Source organism: Hyla sarda, chromosome 2 (genome assembly GCF_029499605.1).
Source record: "Hyla sarda isolate aHylSar1 chromosome 2, aHylSar1.hap1, whole genome shotgun sequence".
NCBI lineage: Eukaryota > Metazoa > Chordata > Amphibia > Anura > Hylidae > Hyla > Hyla sarda.
The window spans coordinates 52643805-52669030 of record NC_079190.1 but is presented as its reverse complement, the minus strand read 5'-3'; the positions used below and the strand labels follow the sequence as shown (position 1 = coordinate 52669030).

Here is a 25226-nt window from a genome sequence, read left to right as displayed (position 1 = left end):
CCGGGCCATCTATGCTGCAGGGACCGTCCGGTGGGGAGGGTTAGTCGTTCCGGGCTGTCCATTTTCACCGGGAGGCCCTCTTCTCCACTCCGGGCCGGCCCCAGACTAGTGATGTTGCCTTGACGACGCCGCACAGGGATGTTCATGCGCAGGTACGTCTGCTGCGCACGGACGTCCCTGTGTGTCATCGTCAAGGCAACGTCACTAGTCCGGGGCCGTCCCGGAGCGGAGAAGAGGGCCTCCCGGTAAAAACGGACAGCCTGGAACAACTAACCCTCCCCACCGGCGGTCCCTGCAGCATAGATGGCCCGGACCAGCTCACCCTTCCTTCCCACCGAGGGGAGGGGAGTAGAAAACTAAAGGGGGGTCTGGATGATGACGAAGGCCGCAGTGGTCTTCAAACTGCGGACCTCCAGATGTTTCAAAACTACAACTCCAAGCATGCCCTGGAGGTCCGCAGGTTGAAGACCACTGAGAAGGGATTGACAGGCGGAGAGTTCACTCGAGTATAAGCCGAGGGGGGCGTTTTGAGCATGAAAAATCGTGCTGAAAAACTCAGCTTATACTCGAGTATATACGGTAATACATAAGGTTTATTATAGAAAACTAAACACTGCAACGGAACATTAACCATGAAGATAAAAATAAATTTATTTGTCTGCAAGATTTTCTGCGTGTTCTAGAAACTTTGGCTAGGTTCACACAGTGTATTTTGAGGCCCAAGTATATGTTTGCTTTACAGGAAAAATGAACGTCAAATTTGAAAGTTTTTTTTGCCTTCATGTACCTTTAGTTCTATGAATTTTTGGGCATTACTCATTGCACCTTATGGTGGTTATATGCAAATCAGTGTTTTTAAAGGGGCTGTCCAGTGAAAGAGGGGCTAACTACTCAATCAGGGGGTCTGACTTTTTTTTAAACATGGAAGTCAATGGGAACCGTACAGAACCGTATGTGCGTACGGTTCCATCCGGTTTTCACCATACGGTTTTTGACTTTGCACAGTTTTTTTCTTGGAATTTCAATCAAACAAATGAAACTTTATTCATAATGGAATGAAAAGGTAAAAATGTGTATGTTTTTTTCTTAAAAAAAACTGATGCAACTGGACATCATTTTTCAAATCTTATACGGATTAAAATTTGTACACATGTTTTGATACAGTTTAGGCTGGGTTCACATCACGTTTTTGCCATACTGTTTTCAATCAAAGAAAACCGTATGGCAAAAAAAACGGATGGAACAGTATGGAAAAGAGTAAACCGTATGCGTTTTTAAACAGTATACAGTTTTTAAAAGTGCATACAGTTCCGTCAGTTTTTATAGAAAAAACGTATGCGGTTGCAGTACGGTTTTTAAACCGGAGACAAAATCGTGGTCAACCACAGTTTTGACTCCGGTTTAAAAACCGTACTGCAACTGCATACGTTTTTTTTTTAACATGGACGTCAATGGGAAACGCACATGTATACGGTTAAATACGGGCAAAACGTATATGTTTTTACTTTGCACATGCGCATTTGAATCCTAAAGTCCGCACCCAAGACCCCTCCCATTAAAAATGGACAACATTTTCTAAAACGTATGGGTTTTTTTTTCTATAAAAACTGACGGAACTGTATGCACTTTTAAAAACAGTATACTGTTTAAAAACGCATACAGTTTACCTTTTTTCCATACTGTTCCATCAGTTTTTTTGCCATACGGTTTTCTTTAGAAAAACAGATTGAAAACAGTATGGCAAAAACGTAGTGTGAACCCACCCTTAGTAAGGTTTTTTTAATCAAAAATCTGAGACTGGAACTGTATTGCAAAAACATGGTGTGAACCCAGCGCAAGCATAAAATGGCAACACTACTGTAAAGGAGCACAAAATGCACTGTTCGTAAAGCAGAGCTTCAATGCTTTTTTGACAATTGACTATAGTGCAGCATCATGCACGGTTCATTTTATATCGGGTGCCTTAATGCCTGAGTGGGGTGCCATTCTCCAAGCCATATATAACTACGCAATAGAAGACAAAGCTTCTTGTTCCCTCTCCACAGCAGTCATCTCCAGCACAAGACGCAGCATCATACTCTGCTGTAAAACTATTTTAAACATTATCCCCAGGCTGCCCGCATATAAAACAAAAACTTAGACTTATCTGCCGCTGCTCTGTGCCCCTGTATCGCTGCTCCAGTCCTCCGATGTCATCTTCTTCATGCTTGTCAGTGGTTGATGCTTCACATTATGTCTCTGATAATCGCTGCCCCAGTGATGGAGTGCCTTGGCCGGTAATAGGCTGAGTGGCAGTGTGACGTATTGAGCTCCGGTACTCAGCTTTTTCCTGGTGCAAGGGCTCAATACGTCCCATTACAGCTTAGCCTATTGCTGGCCGAGGAGGGCATCGCTGCAGCTGGCAATTAGCTGAGCACAGTGTCATGTATCGACCACAAGAACCAGGGAGGGGAACACACCGGAGGACAGGAGCAGTGATACCAGGGCACTGAGGGAGCGGCTCTGGGTAAGTCAAAATTTTTGTTTTACATGCCAGCAGCCTGGGAACAATGTTAAAAAACTGTTCTACAGCAGAGTAACTCTTTAAACTGGGGTTATTTCTGAGAGAGACACACAAAAAAGCAATCTTTCAGATATGATACCTTTTAAAAGGGTGGTCCGGTAAAAAGCAACTTATTCCCTATTCACAGGATAGGGGATAATTGCCTGATAGCGTGGGTCCAACTGCTGGGAACCCCCTACCCTGTGAGCTCCTAAATGGGATCCAGCTCTCAGAGGAGCACATTGGTATTGGAGTACAGCACTAGGGTCTCTTCCGTGCTCCCACAGAGAATGAATGGACCGTGTTTTCTCCGGACCACCCCTTTAATGTCTCATAAAAAAATGCTGGGTCACATGCTGGAGATGGAGCAGGAGGCTTGGTCTCCCATTGCACAGCTATGAGGAGTGTGAAGAACGGCGCCTCCATTCAGGCATTTAGGTAACACATTGAGAATGAATGAATTCTGTCACAACTGGGTTACAGGACTTACTCCACATTTATCATGTGTTAGACACTTCTTGCATGGCAAGGAGGTTTGGCTTTGCTAGAAAGGTGGGAATGTTTTAGCAAGAAAAGTGATGTGACTTGAATGTGATCATGACCCAAAATTTGACTGAAGTAGGCCAACTAATAGCTGGTCTAAAGTAAGACTAGACAGTCTAAAGACGCGCCAAGTGTATCAAACAGCAAGAGTCACTGCGAAAAATCTGGTGCATTCTTAGATTATTTGCATTCTTAGATTTAATTTGCCACTTGGGTTTCAATAATGCCAAAAAAAGTTCCAAAAAACAAAAAGGTGCACAAAAAAAATGGTCAAAAAGAACACAAAAAACAATAAAAATAGCTTGATAAGTATATGATCATAAGTACAATTATGAGCCTTCAAATACACTGCGTGTGAGGTTACGTTCATTGTTTTTGGGCCTCATTTGAAGAAACTAAATAGTAAAGTGCAATTTAAACTGCCAAAATTTTTTTTAACTACCGTAAATGATATTTGTGACACTTCTGAGTAAGGTGTGTCACTACTGAGTTCATCAGAACTCAATAGTAAAAAATAAGTTCTCAAAAAAGTCCCAAAAAAACCTGTGTGTGAACGAAACCTGTGGAGAGGAAAAGTTAACAAGTTGCCTTTAGCAACCAATCAGATCGCTTCTTTCATTTTTCAGGGGCAATTTTAAAAATGAAAGAAGTAATCTGATTGGTTGCTATGGGCAACTGGTCGACTACATCTCCCCCATTAAGCTGTAAACCACATGCAGTTAGCTATACATTTATATGACATATTAGCATGAAGACTCCTTACTTAGACTGCTCAGTTGTCGGATGATGGCGGCCAGTGTATTATTGGTGACACATTCCAGTTCACTGGTGATCCCATCCGGCACAGTTCCCCGGCAGAGGTGCCTGGGTTCTATGTTTCTCTTGACCAGCGGCATTTCCAATTACCTATATGGAAAAAATATATATATAAATCTGTAAGAAAGTGGTGTCCAACTTATCTACAAAGAAAATGACTATATGCCAGTTAAATTCAAAATGTCATCTTGTAATCTATGTCTTTTCACCGCTAGAATTGTTTTCTATTGAATCTGGGCAGTAGTTTATGGATCTATACGAAAATCCATGTCTGCCTAAAGGGGGTGGGGGACACGCTGAATCATCAGCAAACCTCATCGATATATACAGCTGTATGGTGGCAAGAAATACACCAGTAATGCACCGCAGTAAAAGCTGTAAAATGACTTCCTTCCAACGGTTTATTACCACTAGACACCTAAATGTACCATACAACTCATCCAAGGAAGCACTTCAGGGGGAAAATTCCCTTTATTACACCTATAGGCACCACTCAGAGAACATCTTTAATGTATCTTCTGAACCCAACATAAGATTAAAATACAATGCATTCAAAAAGTTTTCAGACCCTTAAATTTTTTCACATTTTGTAAGGTTGAGGTTCACAATAAAAAAAACAACAAGCAAAAAACAAGCCATGAGCAGGGAAGAACTGCCTATAGAACCCAGAGACAGGATTGTGTGAAGACACAGATCTGGAGAAGAGTATAAAATAAAAAAATGTGTTCTGCACTGAAAGTTTCCAAGAGCACAGTAGCCTTTACAATTCTTAAATGAAAGACGTTTAGAACAACCAGGACTCTACCAAGTAATCTGGGTAGAAGGGTCTTGGTAAGAGTTGACCAAGAACCCAATGGTTACTCTGGCTGAGCTCCAAAAATCCTGTGGGAAGATGGGAGAAACTTCCAAAGAGTCAACCATCACTGCAGCACTCTGCCATAAAGCCCAGATTAAACATCAATTGGATGAGCATCCGAAAAATAGGACTCTGCCAGGCGCTTCTCCTGAAAGGAATGACAGTCCAGACCATGCAGGATGGATACAGGCACAGTCACTTTATTTGGTGCAACAACAATTTTGGAGTCCGAGCGGGACTCTTCATCAAGCATAAGCATTGTTTATATAACCCTGGGGTAATAATTACCGGGTCAAAAGGTCAGCACATTACATAACAGTTAAAGACAGTACGGATAAGCATAATTAAAATAATCCAATGAAACCTGTACACAGCATGATGCTGCCCCCCACCTGTACAGGTTTCATTGCATTATTTTAATTATGCTTAACCCTACTGTTTTTAACTGTTATGTAATATGCTGACCTTTTGACCCGGTAAGGATTACCCCAGGGTTATATAAACAATGCTTATGCTTGACATCATTATGCCTGATGAAGAGTCCCGCTCGGACTCGAAACTTGTTGTTGCACCAAATAAAGTGACTGTGCCTGTATCCATCCTGCATGGTCTGGACTGTCATTCCTTTGAGGAGAAGCGGCTGGCCGAGTCCTATTTTTGGGATGCTTATCCAATTGATGTTTATTAAACACTGAAGTGACCCAGAGTCACTTGAGAAGGAGGTCTCGGCCTTCATTGTGACACTACGTTTCTGGTGAGCAGATTTTAACCCAATTGGGGGCACCCGCTTACCTAATACTTCTACACTAGGAGCGCACCTTTGTTTTCTTTCTCTAATTTCAATAAAGCCCAGAGTTGCCAGAAATAAGCCTCTCCTCATTAAAAGGCAAATGAAAGCCAACCTGAAGTTTGCAAAAAAAAAAACACAACACCTAAAGACTATGAGACACCAAAGAGCAACCAACTTTCTAGCCTCAATTCTAAGAGTCATGTCTGGAGGAAAGCAGTCTTATAAAGCTTTCATTTGGTGAGTGCTCTGTTATTTTCCTTATCTTCTGGATAGTCAAGTAATGCGGACTGTGTTTTATTGTAACGTAGAGCACTACTATTGATTGGCGCACGGCCCAGACCTGCTCGGCATGTCTTTCTATGAACTTGTATCGCTCTGTGATTCCTGAGCAGTAGTCCGGTGAACTCTGTCTACTAAGCTAGTATTAAATATGGATGTATTTTTGCATCCATAATACTACTACAAGTCCCAACCCAAATAAGTTTCCGATGACACGAACTAACAATTGTCAATTCGGGTCATCAGAGCCGGGACTTTGGGCTGTAATACAGACACAAAAAAGCTGCAATATTATGTCAAAACGATAAACGGTCATAAGAGTTAACTAATCGATCGACAATGAGTCTTCAGACCTGCCCGTTTACAAAATCTGATCACTCTAATCACCGCCATACACCGGGACGTCAGCATGGGCAAAGGGTTAACATGGCAGATTAGTTCTGCTCATGCGGATGTCATGCGGTAAGAATCACCCACCATTGACGGATGAAACAGGGGAGTTTACTACAAAATGTTTGCTTTCATCTTTTATGCATATATAACAATATTATAAATCCTAAACAAACATTCCCTGGAATTATTGAATAATTGTTATTCATTGCGGTATAGTAAAGAAATAAAATGCAATTTTAGGCTACATTGAACTATAAGAAGTCCACCAGGGCAGAAAGAACATACCGTATATACTCGAGTATAAGCCGAGTTTTTCAGCACGATTTTTCGTGCTGAAAACACCCCCCTCGGCTTATACTCGAGTGAACTCCCCCACCCGCAGTGGTCTTCAACCTGCGGACTTCCAGAGGTTTCAAAACTACATCTCCCAGCAAGCCCGGGCAGCCATCGGCTGTCCGGGCTTGCTGGGAGTTGTAGTTTTGAAACCTCCGGAGGTCCGCAGGTTGAAGACCACTGCGGCCTTCAACATCATCCAGCCCCCTCTCACCCCCTTTAGTTCTGTACAGTACTCACCTCCGCTCGGCGCTGGTCCGGTCCTGCAGGACTGTCCGGTGAGGAGGTGGTCCGGTGGGATACTGGTTCCGGGCTGCTATCTTCACCGGGGAGGCCTCTTCTAAGCGCTTCGGGCCCGGCCTCAGAATAGTCACGTTGCCGTGACAACGACGCAGAGGTGCGTTCATTGCCAACGTACTTCTGCGTCATTGTCAAGGCAACGCCTCTATTCCGGGCCGGAAGCGCGGAGAAGAGGCGCCCCCGGTGAAGATAGCAGCCCGGACCACCTCCTCACCGGACCACCTCCTCTCTGGACAGTCCTGCAGGACCGGACCAGCGCCGAGCGGAGGTGAGTACTGTACAGAACTAAAGGGGGGTGAGAGGGGGCTGGATGATGTTGAAGGCCGCAGTGGTCTTCAACCTGCGGACCTCCGGAGGTTTCAAAACTACAACTCCCAGCAAGCCCGGACAGCCGATGGCTGCCCGGGCTTGCTGGGAGTTGTAGTTTTGAAACCTCTGGAGGTCCGCAGGTTGAAGACCACTGAGGGCGAATGATGAGAAGAGGATGATGAAGGGGGGGTGTGGGGATGATGAAGGGGGGGTGTGGGGATGATGAAGGGGGGTGGGGATGATGAAGGGGGGGGGTGTGGGATGATTACAAGGGGATGATTAAGGGTGGATGTGCGGGATGATAAGGGGATGATGAAGGGGGGATGTGCGGGATGATAAGGGGATGATGAAGGGGGGATGTGCGGGATGATAAGGGGATGATGAAGGGGGGATGTGCGGGATGATAAGGGGATGATGAAGGGGGGATGTGCGGGATGATAAGGGGATGATGAAGGGGGGATGTGCGGGATGATAAGGGGATGATGAAGGGGGGATGTGCGGGATGATAAGGGGATGATGAAGGGGGGATGTGCGGGATGATAAGGGGATGATGAAGGGGGGGATGTGCGGGATGATAAGGGGATGATGAAGGGGGGGATGTGCGGGATGATAAGGGGATGATGAAGGGGGGGATGTGTGGGATGATAAGGGGATGATGAAGGGGGGGATGTGTGGGATGACAAGGGGATGATGAAGGGGGGGGATGTGTTGGATGATGACAAGGGGGGATGTGTGGGATGATGACAAGGGGATGATGAGGATGTTAATGACGGGTCTGGATGATGACAGGGGGGGATGATGTATTTCCCACCCTAGGCTTATAGTCGAGTCAATAACTTTTCCTGGGATTTTGGGTTGAAATTAGGGGTCTCGGCTTATACTCGGGTCGGCTTATACTCGAGTATATACGGTAGATCCCCAATTTTCATGTCCTTTTTTTTTTAGATGTTCCCCCCCAGGACAATTTAAACCACAACTTCCCTTCTCCTATGCATTTGCTGACTACATATAATTGGTCTGAGCTTTGTAATATTGTCTGCAGAAGTTACTGTATATACTCGAGTATAAGCCGAGTTTTTCAGCACGATTTTTCGTGGTGAAAACGCCCCCCTCGGCTTATACTCGAGTGAACTCTCCGCCTGTCAATCCTTTCTTCAGTGGTCTTCAACCTGCGGACCTCCAGATGTTGCAAAACTACAACTCCCAGCATGCCCGGACAGCCAATGGCTGTCCGGGCATGCTGAGACTTGTAGTTTTGCAACATCTGGAGGTCCGCAGGTTGAAGGCCACTGCGGCCTTCGTCATCATCCAGACCCCCCCCCCCCCCCCTTTAGTTTTCTACTCACCTCCCCTCAGTGGGAAGGAAGGGTGAGCCGGTCCGGGCCATCTATGCTGCAGGGACCGTCCGGTGGGGAGGGTTAGTTGTTCCGGGCTGTCCATTTTCACCGGGGGGGGGGGGCCTCTTCTCCGCGCTACTAGCCTGTCCCACACTAGTGATGTTGCCTTGACGACAACGCACAGGGACGCGCATGAACATCCCTGTGCGTCGTTGTCAAGGCAACGTCACTAGTCCGGGACAGGCCCGGAGCGTGGAGAAGAGGGACAGCCTGGAACGACTAACCCTCCCCACAGGACGGTCCCTGCAGCATAGATGGCCCGGACCAGCTCACCCTTCCTTCCCACCGAGGGGAGGTGAGTAGAAAACTAAAGGGGGGGGGGGTCTGGATGAGGACGAAGGCCGCAGTGGTCTTCAACCTGCGGACCTCCAGAGGTTTCAAAACTACAACTCCCAGTATGCCTGGATGATGATGAAGGGGGGGGGGGGTGATGATGGGGGTCTGGATGATGACATGGGGGGATGATGTATTTCCCACAATAGGCTTATAGTCGAGTCAATAACTTTTCCTGGGTTTTTGGGGTGAAATTAGGGGCCTCGGCTTATATTCGGGTCGGCTTATACTCGAGTATATACGGTACTGCTAGACATAAAGAAAAAGTAAAGCTGTCATCTGGAGAGGTCTGGCTGCATGCTTTCACTAATCCTTGGCCCAACTAGGCCGCCAATGTAAAACCGGGACAGGTGGCATAGGCGCTGTTCACATCTATATTGGAGGCTGCGTTCAGAGCTTCTGATGCATATTCTGTCACATTTGACAGGAAAAGTAGCACAGGCAACACCATGGACCATAAGTCAATGGGATCTGTTTGGTGTCGTTGGCATCTATTACATAACAGATCTGCTACAACCTTAATTACATTTTACTGCTACCATGAAAGCTAACAAAAAAGCAGAATACGCAATTCCAGTTGTGAACTGAGACTAAAGGTTTTTTCCCCACTAATAGAAAACTAATAGAAGGCAATGGTATATAGCTTAGTTATTCCATAGGTTTTGTGGGCCATCACAAACAATTGATCCCTTGTAACTAGGGCTGCACCGTTTCCCTCGCGCCCCTGCACAACAATAATGGGGGAGATGTGACACTGGGGGGATTGACATGAAATTGGACGGTAGCATGTGAAATGGGAGATGGACATGGAATGTGGGGGTGGGAGATGTAAAATTGGAAAATATAAAAGAAAAGGGGGAATTGGACATGAAATGGGGGGAAATAAATATAAAATTGGGTGATTTCACCATTTGTTTATTATATCAAAATTGCTAAATTTACTCTTATAATCGCAATTGCATATTTTCCTGAAATTGTGCAGCCCTATCTGTAACTTACAGATGATGGATTGCCAAAATGGCAAAAAAAAAAAACGGCAGGACATTCTCTTATGTGTGTGGCCAACTTTACCCTGCACAGAGACTATCACGGGCGGGTGGTCCCAGCAGTTGGACCCCCACAAATTGCAAATTTATGGCATTTGCTGGTCATAAAATTATGGCAAAATCTAGTGATCTGCAATAACAAAAGAAGAAAGGAAAAAACCTTCACAAAATAAAGAATCTTGTGGATGTGACTCTTCTCTTAGTGAGTACATTACAATCGCCTGACCTGAACCACACCTGTCAAGTACAAGTACTTTTCAGGAATGAAGTGTTCATGCCAACCCTGGCATATGCCAACCACTCGTATTGTTCTTCCATCTAGGCTCCCCATTGTTTGCAAACAAAGAAAACCCACTAGGTCTGCCTGGTAACTTGTTCACTCTCTTCCTCCACAGACCATCTAGATTAAAGTATTAGGAAAAGAAGATGCTGACGTGTTAATCCTCTTCTCATAGACAATCGTGCTGAACTTCTACAGACCCAGATGGTGCTCAAGGGGGTCTCACTAGAACATGGGAGCTACACATTCACTGCATTCTCTTACATGCCAGCTGTCTGTTATACCAAGTAGTCTCCCCCGGTCAAATACACAAATGGCTTTATTTGGATTAAGAAAAAAAAAAATCTTTAATTCCAATTAGTCAAAAAAAGATCCGAAGCTGGATAGAGGCTAATAATAACTACAGGCCAGAAGGTTGCTGGACAATGTCCCCTAAACTCTGCTTGAACACCGTGCGGCCTCTGTCTTGAAGGTGGTGAGCAATTCGCCATGTCTTCTTTTACACTTTGAGATATACTTGTTTTCTGGATATTAATAACCTGAGAAAGGACAATCCAATGCTGATTTAGGAGGCTGAGCAGATCACATCAGGAGGCAGTCTCTTTCTAGAAATGCTGATTTTTGGGAACCTCATACATCAGGACAAAAAAAAAAAAAAGGATAAAAAGTCCCATAAAAACATAAACAGTACTGATAAAAACAATGAGCCCTTATACATCTCCATATTCAGAAAAAGTGTTACAGGGGTCAGAAGAAGACAATTTTAAGCATACTCATTTTAAAAGTTATAATTTACTAGCCGAGTACCCGGCGTTGCACGCTTTTTCCTTCCTCATCCTTGTTGGGGAGGAAAATAAACAAAGGAGGAAGCTTTTGACTTCATATATTGATGTCATATCCCAACCCCATATCCCGTCCTCCAATCTCGACCTATCCCGTCCTCCTATCCCGACCTCCAATCTCGACCTATCCCATCCTCCTAGCTCGACCTCATATCCTGACCCGTAATATGTGTACCAGGTATTGAAATATCTCAAGCCGTATGGAAGTTATGTGGGAACATGCATTTCCCATTGATTTGCATGGGACAAACAAAAACCCCGACCCTCACAAATGGGGGTAGTTAAGGGTTAAATGAACTATCCAATATTTTAAGTGGACATATAAGTAACATGTGACCAAGTATTATCGAAATATCTCCAGCCGTTTGGAAGTTATGCAGTAACATATTTCCCATAAACTTGTATGGGACTTTAAACAAAAACCCCGCCCCTGGCAAATGGGGGTGAGTAAGGGTTAAATCACCTATCCTATGTTTGTTGATGACATATAAGTAACATATGTGCCAAATTTCATGTTAATATCTTTAGCCGTTTTTATGGAACATACACACATACATACATACACACACATTGAGTTATATATTATATATATATATATATATATATATATATATATATATATATATATACACACACACACTAGCTGAGTACCCGGCGTTTCCCGGTTTTTCCTTCCTCATCCTTGTTGGGGAGGAAAATCAACAAAGGAGGAAGCTTTTGACTTCATATCCCGTCCTCATATATTGTTGTCATATCCCGACCTCCCGTCCCGACCTCCCGTCCCGACCTCCCATGGTGTCCTCATATCCCGACCTGTAATATGTGTACCAGGGTTAAGGGTTAAATTAACTATCCTATATTTTAAGTGGACATATAAGTAACATGTGACCAAGTATTATCAAAATATCTCCAGCCGTTTGGAAGTTATGCAGTAACATATATTTCCCATTGACTTGTATGGGACTTTAAACAAAAACCCCGCCCCTGGCAAATGGGGGTGAGTAAGGGTTAAATCACCGATCCTATGTTTGTTGATGACATAAGTAACATGTGTGCCAAGTTTCATGTTAATATCTTTAGCCATTTGGACGTTTTTATGGAACATACACACACACACACACACACACACACACACACACACACACACACACACACAGTTTTATATATATATATATATATACTAGCTGAGTACCCGGCGTTGCCCGGTTTTTCCTTCCTCATCCTTGTTGGGGAGGAAAATCAACAAAGGAGGAAGCTTTTGACTTCATATCCAGTCCTCATATATTGTTGTCATATCCCGTCCTCATACCCCAACCTCCTATCCCGTCCTCCTATCCTGTTCTCCTATCCCATCCTCCTATCTCGACTTCCTATCCCGACCATCCCGTCCTCCTATCCTGACCTCCTACCCCGACCTCCTACCCCGACCTCCTATCCCGACCATCCCGTCCTCCTATCCCGACCTCCTATCTCGACCTCCCATGGCGTCCTCATATCCCGACCTGTAATATGTGTACCAGGTATTAAAATATCTCCAGCCGTACGGAAGTTATGTGGGAACATACATTTCCCATTGATTTGCATGGGGCGTTAAACAAAAACCCCGACCCTCACAAATGGAGGTAGTTAAGGGTTAAATTAACTATCCTATATTTTAATTGGACATACAAGTAACATGTGACCAAGTATTATGGAAATATCTCCAGCCGTTTGGAAGTTATGCAGTAACATATTTCCTATAGACTTGTATGGGACTTTAAACATAAACCCCGCCCCTGGCAAATGGGAGTGAGTAAGGGTTAAATCACCTATCCTATGTTTGTTGCTGACATATAAGTAACATGTGGCCAAGTTTCATGTTAATATCTTTAGCAGTTTGGACGTGATGCTGGAACATACATACGCACGCGCACACACGTTGAGTTTCATATATATATATAGACTAGCTGAGTACCCGGCGTTGCCCGGTTTTTCCTTCCTAATCCCTGTTGGGGATGAAAATAAACAAAGGAGGAAGCTTTTGACTTCATATCCCGTCCACATATATTCTTGTCATATCCCAACCCCATATCCCGTCCTCCTGTCCTGACCTCCTATACCATCCGCCTATCCTGACCGGTAATATGTGTACCAGGTATTGAAATATCTCCAGCCGTACAGAGGTTATGTGGGAACATACATTTCCCATTGATTTGCATGTGACTTTAAACAAAAACCCCGACCCTCACAAATGGGGGTAGTTAAGGGGTACATTAACTGTCCTATATTTTTAGTGGACATATAAGTAACATGTGACCAAGTATTATCGAAATATCTCCAGCCGTTTGGAAGTTATGCAGTAACATATATTTCCATTGACTTGTATGGGAATTTAAACATAAGCCCCGCTCATGGGGGTGAGTAAGGGTTAAATCACATATCCTATGTTTGTTGTTGACATATAAGTAACATGTGGCCAAGTTTCATGTTAATATCTTTTGCCGTTTGGAAGTTTTTGTGGAACATACACACAGACATACATACATACACATATATACATACATACATACACATATATACATACATACATACACATATATACATACATACACATATATACATACATACATACACATATATACATACACTGAGTTTTATATATATATATATATATATATACATATACAGATAGATATATTTAAATCTATGCTTATCTATTACAGCCTGAAGACCACGCCGCTTAGTACATGTATCCATGCACACAGTAAACACTGGGTCAGACAGGTGCACATACGATGTTCTGATACCCGCTGGTAACCATGGCGACAAATTATCGCCTTGACTTAATGGCGCACACCTGTTTTATAACAAGACCAAGCGATAACGCTCTACAATCAATTCACAGTTGTGAAATTAAAGGCTATAGATGCCAAAAACGTACATATAACACCAGCTATATCCATAATGTAGATGAACAGCTCAGATGGTAATGCTGCCAAGTGGCAAGAGTATGAGGGGAAAGATAGAGGGGGGTATTTATCAGTTTTGCCTTTTTACACTTTGGTTTTCGTGGACATGCACCAAATTTATCATTTGGTGCACGTTGTTAGTAATTTTGGCGCAAATGTTGAAATCAGCTGTTCACAGCGCCATTTACACAGAACTTGCCGCCATAGAGGATTTTACGCTGTAGAGCAGCCATTTCGGAGTCCCTCCTGCAGTATATCAGCAAGCGACGTGAGTTATTTTCTTTTGTGAGGTTTATAGCCACCATGTGAAATGGATTTTATTTTCAACTTGGGTAGTTTTTTTTTTTGTGTTACTTTAGTGCTTACCTTTCCTGAACCTGTGTGGCCATGTCCAATGCTGGCTCAACGGAGGGTGAAGGTTCCTCAGAGACAACTATGTCGCAGGATAGTATTGCGCAGCCCCGAAGGTGTCAATGTTTTCACAAACATTTTTTTAATGCATTTTGACCCCTATACATTTTCTGACATTGCTATGTGTGTTTTCCATGTACAGAATTTCATGGCGGTGAATTGCGCCCCAAAAAAAAACTAAAGGCGCAAAATTGCACCAAAGATCGATTGGCGCAAATGATGAATTACTGACCAAAGTAAAAATCACACAAAGGACCGAGTGATTTGGAGAAAGTTAAAAAAAAATGACAGTGGAGAGAATGCACCAAACTTTGGCACAAAAAGACACTGCGCCAAAGTATAGTTTGGGGGGAAAAAAACTCATAAATCCTTTGATAAATACCCCCCAGTATGTCTACAGATGAGGACTAGGAAACACTGAAATGTCACCTCAGTCACACAGATCATCATTTCCATAATACAGTAGAATCTCCCAATAACGGACACTCGCGGTGAATAAAAAAAATGTCCACTATTCAGAGATGTCCCCTATTGGGAAAAAAGGCTCAAAACACCTTTCTACATATCTGAATACTGTCCTGTACTCACTGCAGAGTGTAATCACCTATAAAACATGATAAAAAGCAATATTACAGTACAATCTCCCAGTGATGTTTAATCCCCCCTTATCCCCCCCCATCATTTCATCCACCCTTTACACCCTGTGCCCAGTTATGCCAAGTTAACCCCCCTTACCCCTGTGCCACATCATTTCCCCTTGATCCCCCCTGTGCAATTTCATATCCCCATTATTACCCTCTGTGTAAATTCATCACCCCATCTTTATGAAGTGGCAAAGGGGGATAAAGGGGGAATTAAATAGCAATAAATCAGTGTTTCCCAAGCAGGGTGCCTCCAGCTGTTGCAAAACTATAACTCCCAGCATGCTGGGAGTTGTAGTTTTGCAACAGCTGGGGGCATCCTAGTTAGGAAACACTGTACTAAATCCTTATAAAGTGGTTACATTTCAAACATCTGGATTATCAGAATCGCACCGTACAGAATTGCACCAGTCCGTACATTGTGTCCTGGCCGTGCTGGGTTACTGCAGCACAGCCATTACACAATGTAACGGCGCCGCAGCTCTACCAAACAGCCTGTCACTGGTGTGCCGCCACACCACTGTTCAGGTATTGATGGCCTATCCTAAGGCAAAGTTTCTACTTGGTTTTTTTTTGTGTGCGTTTTTCCCCTCCATAAAAAAACAAAATGGCCCACGCGATGTGGCCAGATGTCAGCACACGATGAAGCAGGTGCGGACTTCTAGGTAACTCGATGGTGGGTGACGTCACAGGCGCTTGGGCAATACTGCCTGGAAGGCATGTCTACAAGCCTACTGAGGAAAGGGCCGTGTACAAAGCACATGTGAGCCCAGAAACGCGTCTAGGTATAAGAATATCACACATCACCGCTATCTGACTATCCAAAGGCGAACTCCGATCCAGTTCTGCTAAGCAGTACACCATTCCCGGAATCATCTTCCAGGCAGCATTGACGTCACCCACCATCGAGTTACCTAGAAATCCGCACCTGCTTCATCGTGTGGTTACCATCTGCAGCGAAACATCAGCAAGCGGTTATTATTACAGCTGGTCTGTGGCAGGCAGACCGCCGCGAGGACGCACGCCAGCGTCTGGTACCACCTAACCGTGTGGACTCCACATTTTCAAGATGACTTTCTATCGGGATGTATTGCAGACTGGTAACTATAATTTACCTATTCCACGTTTATAATTTGGAATCTATATCCTATACGGGACTTGACGTACCTTACGTATAATTGGAATCCATACCTTTTAAGGGACATTTAACCCATTTGAAATATCGGAGGCCGGATTTACTATTGCATTTTTAAAAAAAATCTCAATGCTAGCTATTGGTGTGTATAAGTTTTATATTGTAATTTTCCTCGGCACAAGGGCCCTTGTGTTTCGAGGAGTTATTGTTTATATTTTATATGTATTTTATATCGTGTAATAAATTAGCACTTTCATATTATAATTGAAGCACGATCCAGTCATCATTTTTACCATTACATCATTGTATCAGGCAACTGAGGCTAGCCTAGAGGGGTTGGCTACTTTTTTAGATTTGTAAATTACTTCAATTAAAAAAATCTTAATCCTTCCAATAGTTATTAGCTTCTGAAGACTCACGGCCCGGGAGCTGAGCAGCTCCTATGGGGATATTCTCCCATCATGCACAGCTCCTGGGACGTAACATCATCATTGAGCAGTTAGACAGCAAACTTCAGAAGCTAATAACTATTGGAAGGATTAAGATTTTTTAATAGAAGTAATTTACTAATCTGTTTAACTTTCCAGAGCCACTTCACTCATTCATATTTCCCTCTGAGAGCTGTGATTGGCTGCGACCACCCGGCCAACCCTCACTCTGGGCGGAAAATATAAATGAGTGATGTTCTATTCATATGACTGGCCGGAGTACAGTGAAGAGATGCGAGCGATGTAGGGAGCCGCTCCGCATATCTGCAATAGATAGGACGATCGCATCGGATGTGAGGAGTGACAACCAGGACGATATGTCTATTAGTACAGGTACTACTACTCCCATCATGAAACAGTCTGTTCCATGCTGGATATAGTAGTACTACCTAAAAAAAAATTAATAAAATTAAAAGTAAAAAAAATTATCGAGAAAAAATAAAGTGAACACACACACACTTTATTTATAAATTAATTAAAATTTCATTATAAAAAATATAAATGTTGTTAAATAAACAACAAATCTTGAAAAAACCTCAAAGGGGCCAAAAATGCAATTTCCACTCAAAGGAAAAAAAAATGGCAGTAAAAACGCAAGAAAAAAAAAACCCATCAAACACAGGAAAATGCTATGGCGTTTTTCTGGCGTTTTTCTTCTTAGACTCAGAATTGGTCATCAATAAAGGCCCAAAAACTAGTTTTCTGACAGTCTTAACTTCCTCAATCTCTCTCAAATAAAAGTAAGGACCTTAAAAGGGGTATTCCAGGAAAAAACTTTTTTTTATATATCAACTGGCTCCAGAAAGTTAAACAGATTTTGTAAATTACTTCTATTAAAAAAAATCTTAATCCTTTCAATAATTATCAGCTGCTGAAGTTGAGTTGTTTTCTGTCTGGCAACAGTGCTCTCTGCTGACATCTCTTCTTGTCTCGGGAACTGCACAGAGTAGAAGAGGTTTGCTATGGGGATTTGCTTCTAAACTGGGCCGTTCCAGAGACAGGTGTCATCAGAGAGCACTTAGACAGAAAAGAACAACTCATCTTCAGCAGCTCATAAGTACTGAAAGGATTAAGATTTTTTAATAAAAGTAATTTACAAATCTCTTTAACTTTCTGAAGCCAGTTGATATATATAAGTTTTTTCCTGGAATACCCCTTTAATAATGTACTTAGCTGTGAAATAATGCTCCAGTCTTTGCTGCCGCAGTGCTGATTCCATAAGCAGTGATGTCTCTATAATGATGTCACATCATGAAGCCCATACAAATCAGACAAGTGAACCAGCGCTTGATTCCTTAAATGTTATTCTTTCTAGCCCCCCCCCGCAAGGGCTCCCGCATGCTCCACTATTACCGCTCCGCGCTGGAGCCATGAAATTAGCGCCAAAGGATCAGATCCCCATAACGGGAGAACAAGGAATTACCTTCCAAAAGAAAGCTCACCTGCTCTGCTTCTCCTTATAAGTAGATTCTGACTTCATGAGAAAAAAAAAAAAAAAAAAAAAAAAAACAGGAGACGGGTCTCTTGAATTATTTACAACTATAGTGAAAAATAATTCATGAGCATCAGGAAATATAGCGAAAAAAATCAATCCCGGCTTTTCGAGAAAGTGAAGAGGATCAGAAGAACAAGAGACCCGTGAGACCAGATCCTCGGTAATAGAAATCATGACAGCACTATCCACATGCAGCACATTTTCTATGGCAGTGGTCTTCGACCTGCGGACCTCCAGATGTTGCAAAACTACAACTACCAGCATGCCCAGACAGCCGATATAAGTTATTGGCTATCGGCCTGAAAAGTCACAGATTATCGGTATCGGCCCTAAAAAATCAATATTGGTCAATCCCTAATCCCAATCCCATGAAGACAGCAGCAGTATACAGAGAGAGAGCTGGGTGGGGAGAGGAGGGATCTGTGAGAAGCCAAAACAGATCTGGTAGGTGATGATGTCATTTTGTAGTTCCCAGAAAGTCTGCCCTAGGACAGCCCACTTTCTCTGACACATTAAAGGGGTATTCCAGGATAGGACATAAGTGTTTGATTGCAGGGGGGGGGGGGGGGGGTAAAGGCTGACTGAGTTTAACCTCTGGGACCCCACGCAATCTCTAGAACGGGGGGCCAGTCTCTACCGGCTGCACGGAGTGGTACACTCCATGCATTGTCTATGAGAGTGCTGGAGATACCCAAGTGCTATATTTGGGTATCTCCAGCACTCCCATAGACAATGCATGAAGAACGAGTATACACACAACTAAATGCAGCAGGGAGAGACAGGGCCCCATTCAGGAGATCAAGCCCTATCTTGTGGATAGGGGATAAGTTTTTAAGAGCTGTAATATCCAGTTAAAGGGGTACTCCAGTAAAAACTTTTTTTTTTTTTTTTTCATCAACTGGTGCCAGAAAGTTAAACAGATTTGTAAATTACTTCTATTAAAAAATCTTAATCCTTCCTGCACTTATTCGCTGCTGAATACTACAGTGGAAATTCTTTTCTGTTTGAAACACAGAGCTCTCTGCTGACATCATGAGCACAGTGCTCTCTGCTGACATCTCGGTCCATTTTTAGGAACTGTCCAGAACAGCATATGTTTGCTATGGGGATTTCCTTTTACCCTGGACAGTTCCTAAAAATGGACAGAGATGTCAGCAGAGAGCAATGTGCTCATGATGTCAACAGAGAGCTCTGTGTTTCAAACGGAAAAGAATTTCCACTGTAGTATTCAGCAGCGAATAAGTGCAGGAAGGATTAAGATTTTTTTTTTTTAATAGAAGTAATTTAAAACCAGTTGACTTAAAAAGAAAAAAGCTTTTCACTGGAGTACCCCTTTAAACACTATGATTGTTTTGTGGGTCAGGAGGGTGATCACATGGCCCAGGTACATTATAGGGGTTCTAATGCATCTGGCTCCACATAAATTTTACTGACATTTGAAAAAGGAGGAGTCAAAATCTTCTGAAAGCTGTAACCCCCTCCCCCCATTATCTCACCACTGAACTAGATTACCCAGCAGGCCTAGCTGCCAGGTATTGCTCCAGGGAGCTATCAATGCCTGTCTCTATATTATTCAGCAGATGCGTTCGATCCTTGCATGTATTATTTATGAGCTCTGTACATTCAGCTGGACTCTCTTTATAAATGTATAGGACATGGCCATTCCCATTCATGAAAACTTTGGGCTTGTCCATAACTCTGAGCATATAAAATTGTGAGAAATCTTTGCTCTGCAACTTGAAGTATAGGTTTAATTGTGTCAAGCCAAGAAATTAAAGGGGTACTCCGCTGCGCAACGTTTGGTACAAACTGTTCCGAACGCTGGAGCCGGCGTGACGTCATAGCCCCGGAATTATGTCACGCCCCGCCACCTCAATGCAAGTCTATGGGAGGGGGCGTGACGGCCGTCACGCCCCCTCCCATAGACTTGCATTGAGGGGGCAGGCGTGACATCATGAGGGGGCGGGGCTATGACATCACGAGCTCCCAGTGCCGGCTCCAGCGTTCGGAACAGTTTGTTACACACGCTGAGGAGCGGAGTACCCCTTTAAAGGATAGGTGATAAATGTGCGATTGCGGGGGGGTCCAACCATCAGAGTGCCCCTAGTGGATGGAGAGAACTCTGCTCCATTCATTACCATTGGACTGATAAAGACAGTGATCAACTATAGGCCATAACGCTCAACAGCGACCATGCAAGTGAGCACTACCACTACTTTCGCGAGCGTCATTCTGGGATCTTCATTAACTTGATTGGTGATGGGCAGTAAGATTCCCCAAGCGATCACACATTCAACACCTATACTGTGGATAGGCAATAGATGTTAGGGGGGCCAACCCCTTTAAATGTTGGTTAAACCGGTTAATCTCAGCAGAACCTGCCAACCAGGGATCAAGTCCTGGAAAAAAAAAAAAAAGTGTAGGAACTCACCCAAGATTTCCACTCAAGGGCTGGACAGCTAATGGGAACAGTGTTCCTGCTGTGGAAAAAGTGCAGGAACTCAGTTCCCACGCGTTCCTGCAGGATTTGAGCCCTGCCGCCAACACTGTCACTGTATGCAGGTGTCCTGACTCCAGATGTAATGAGAAAGTAGTGAATGTATGTGTACGGGAGGATTCGGAGGAACAGTTAGGTATGTTCACACAATGGGATTTCTGTGCAGAATTCGGCACTGGAATTCTGCACAGAGATTCCGCAGCAACAGAGTCCCATTGATTTCAATAGGATTCTGCTGCGCTGTTCACATAAAGAATACAGAAGAGTATACATGTCTATTTGTTCTGGGAACTCCACAAGGCAATGCACTGCAGTCTGTGAAACAGCGCATTTCCGAGCAGTCGTAGCGCCCGCTGTCAGGGCAATGTCCGCTCAGAAATTTTCCTTGCGGACATTAGCCCATGTGAACATAGCCTTATCGGACATATATGCAATGGGCCAACAGCCATCTGAAGCACATGGCCAGCTTTAGATTCAGGCTTGATCTATGCTTGATACATTGACCAATACTAGCTCCTGGAAAGCAAACATGGCTGCAACATAAAGTCATCTATGTTCATGGGGAAGATTTATCAAAACCTGTGTAAAGGAAAAGTTGACCAGTTGTCCATAGCAACCAATCAGATTGCTTCTTTTATTTTTCAGAGGCCCTTTTCAAAATGAACGCAGCGATCTGATTGGTTGCTATGGGAAACTGGTCTACTTTTCCTTTATATAAGTAGAGACAAAAAATAAGACAACCGGGAGGCAGCGCCTCGTGTATTACCCTTGGTTGGTGAGGAATCCACTAAACTTACTGGGTAGGTACACCCAGGGCTTTAGTTAAGATGGCCGCTCACCTTAGAATGAAGAGAATGCGCATATCACCCCTCATCCGGGGTATCAAGTGGTTAGGGTAAGCTGCCTGATGGTCACAGGAGGACGTGAATCTTCCTGTAGGAACTGAAGCAATTATATAGATGAAGACCACTAGAATCCAGGCGCTGCTTTATCCAAAGATGCAAGGATGCAGGTAGGTATTGTTAACCAGATACTTTTTTCTATTATAGCATACAAGTTAGCAGGATCATGATGCGTTTCGGGGTCTGCTAACCCTTCCTCAGATGATCATCTGAGGAAGGGGTAGCAGACCCCGAAACGAGTCATGATCCTGCTAACTTGTATGCTATAATAGAAAAAAGTATCTGGTTAACAATACCTACCTGCATCCTTGCATCTTTGGAAAAAGCAGCGCCTGGATTCTAGTGGTCTTCTATATAATTGCTTTACTTTTCCTTTACACAGGTTTTAATAAATCTGCCCCATTGTTTCTATATCCAATGGGCTTGCCATTAAAGGGTTACTCCAGTGAAAAACTTTTATTTTTATTTTTTTAAATCAGCTGGTGCCAGAAAGTTAAACAGATTTGTAAATTACTTCTATTTAAAAATCCTAACTCTTCCAGTACTGTACTTATCAGGTGCTGTATGCTCCAGAGGAAGTTCTTTTCTTTTTAAATTTATTTTTTGTCTGACCACAGTGCTCTCTGCTGACACCTCTGTCTGTCTCAGGAACTGTCAAGAGTAGGAGCAAATCCCCATAGCAAACCTCTCCTGCTGTAGACAGTTCCTGATATGGACAGAGGTGTCAGCAGAGAGCACTGTGGTCAGACAGAAAAGAAATTCAAAAAGAAAAGAACTTCCTGTGGAGCATACAGCAGTTGATAAGTACTGGAAGGATTAAGATTTTAAATAGAGGTAATTCACAAATCTGTTTAACTTTCTGGAACCAGTTGATTAAAAAATAGTTTTTTCACCGGAGTACCCACTTAAAGGGGTAATCCAGGAAAAAACTTTTTTATATCTATCTATCTCAACTGGCTCCAGAAAGTTAAACAGATTTGTAAATTACTTCTATTAAAAAATCTTAATCCTTTCAGTACTTATGAGCTTTTGAAGTTAAGGTTTTCTTTTCGGTCTAAGTGATCTCTGATGACATGTGTCTTGGGAACCGCCCGGTTTAGAAGATGTTTACTATGGGAGTTTGCTTCTAAACTGGGTGTTTCCCGAGACACGTGTCATCAGAGAGCACTTAGACAGAAAAGAACAACCTTAAATTCAGAAGCTCATAAGTACTGAAAGGATTAAGATTTTTTTGTAGAAGTACGGTAATTTACAGATCTGTTTAATTTTCTGGAGCCAGTTGATATATAAAAAAAAGTTTTTTTCCTGGACAACCCCTTTAAGCATACCACTAAATGATGTTAAAAAAAGATGGCTGCCCTCATAATAATGAGCTATAAAAAAATAAAAATAAAAAACACAACATGATCAGAAAATAGACACAGATTAGCTAAAACAGAACATGTCTTGGTATTTGGCTAGAATAAGGGGGGGGGGAATCTAGGCGACATGTTCCCTTTAAATGCACATAAGTATTCAGAGCACTTTCCAATTCTGGAAATAAGTGATTATCAGGAGGACATGTCCCCCCACATTAGCTCATCCACTATACACCAGCTCTGGAAACAGAAGGATCAATTACATTCATTTATAGCATCAAAATTAGCGCAGCTGGATAATGTCCAAGAGAAAATCGGCACCCAAGCCCATGATTATCGAAAAAGACCTTGTAGGCAGAAACTGAAATTACAGATTAGGGTTTCTGATGGCAGGCTAGGTAGCTTCAAAGACCACCACCGTACAGGGAAGATGGCTATTAGTGGGGGGGATTCTGTCAGACAATGCTGAGCCAGCTGAAAGGTACAGCAAATAGACATCAGCGCAACACCACCGCTGCCAGCACAGGCTTCTAATGCTGATCAAACAGGATACTTTGGCAGCATCCGACTCTCAGAGCGTTGGCCGGCTCAACAGGAAAAGTGCCAAGATCTTCCAAATAAACAAGACATAATTATAATTCTTGTGTGTGTCAATGCTGGGGAAGCCAGGAGCCGATTTTGCCGGAGATTCAAGAAACTTGAAGAATAAATACTTAATGGCAAGAAATTTAGCACCGATTATTCTGTGCCATCTATAATAGGAAACATTACTAAGTCAAGGACTGCCAAGGGACAAAGCAGCTCTCCAGTCCTATTCCATCCAACGTCTTGAAGCTAAAGCTGTCCAATCATCTATAGTCCAATATTCTATCTAAAGCTATAGGATCATATTCTATCCAATCATTTATAGTCCAATATTCTATCTAAAGCTATAGGATCATATTCTGTCCAACATCCATACTATAGCTATCCAAAGGGCTATTCTGAAGAAAGAGGCTAGAGGGCTCCAGGGAGTAGCAAGTAGCCAGGTCCCATATAGGAGATAGCGGGGGGGGGGGGGGGGGTCTTAGCGGTTGAACCCACATGAACAGATACTTATCTACTATTCTATGATCCGTTTATTTCCCTGGAATACCTCTTTAACATTGATGATTGGCCATTTCGACTGATCATTCACTCATGTGTATGGCCATCATACAGCTACCCAACCACCTTCTGTGCACCATCCAATCTAAGGCTGGGTTCACACCACGTTTTTGCAATACAGTTCCCGTATACATTTTCAATGTGAAAACCGTACGGAACTGTATTGAAAGCCGTATGCATTAACTCTCCATTGAAAACCATATACCAAATGATGCATCCAGTTGTGTCCGTTTTGCATCCTGTACCGTTCTGTCCATTTTTTTCCCGTACTCAAAACCGTAGCCTACCAAAGTTTTTGGTCCGGGTGAGAAACCGTATGGAAACCATATACTTTTTTTTTTTTAAACATAGAAGTCAATGAAGTCAACACAGAACATGTGCATACGGTTCCATCCGGTTTGCACCATACGGTTTTTGACACGGAAAGTTTTTTTTCTTGGAATTTCAATCAAACAGTGAAACTTTATTCATAATGGAGTGAAAAGTTAAACACGTATATGTTTTTTTCTTAAGAACAGAAACAACCGGACATCATTTTTTCAAACTATATACAGGTTAAAATTTGTACACACGTTTTGATACAGTTTAGTCCGGTATTGAGGAATCCATTTTTCATCAAAAACCTGACACGGGAACTGTATTGCAAAAACGTGGTGTGAACCCAGCCTAAAGCTATTCAACATCTATCTGATACTTTCTATATTAGGCTGGGTTCACACCACGTTTTTGCAATACAGTTCCCGTGTCAGGTTTTTGATAAAAAACTAATTCCTCAAAACCTGACTAAACTGTATCAAAACGGGAGTACAAATTTTAATCCCTATAAGGTTGAAAATGATGTCCAGTTGCATCCGTTTTTTAAGAAAAAAGTAAACGTTTTTAACCTTTAACTCCATTATGAATAGTTTCACTTGTTTGATTGAAATTCCAAGAAAAAAAAAAAAACTGTGCAAAGTAAAAAAACGTATGGTGAAAACCAGATGGAACCGTACGCACATACAGTTCTGTACAGTTCCCATTGACTCATATAAAAAGAAAAAAAAATACATTTCAATACGGTTTTTAACCCAGACTAAAAACGTGGTAGGCGGCGGCAGCTTTGGGTACGGGAAAAAAAAAACTGATAAAACCGTACAGGATGCAAAA

The 25226-nt window shown here is 42.9% G+C and overlaps 1 protein-coding gene across 4 annotated transcripts in view; it reads right to left on the bottom strand.

Annotated features, from left to right (window-relative positions):
• Window positions 1-25226, bottom strand: part of WASF3 (WASP family member 3) — a 66474-nt gene that overhangs the window by 28983 nt on the left and 12265 nt on the right. For all 4 annotated transcript variants that reach the window (XM_056561790.1, XM_056561793.1, XM_056561792.1 and 1 more), the window contains exon 2: window positions 3849-3991. In XM_056561790.1, coding sequence (XP_056417765.1) covers window positions 3849-3981 — 133 coding nt within the window. In that variant the 5' untranslated portion in view covers window positions 3982-3991. The remainder of the gene's footprint in view (window positions 1-3848; window positions 3992-25226) is intronic.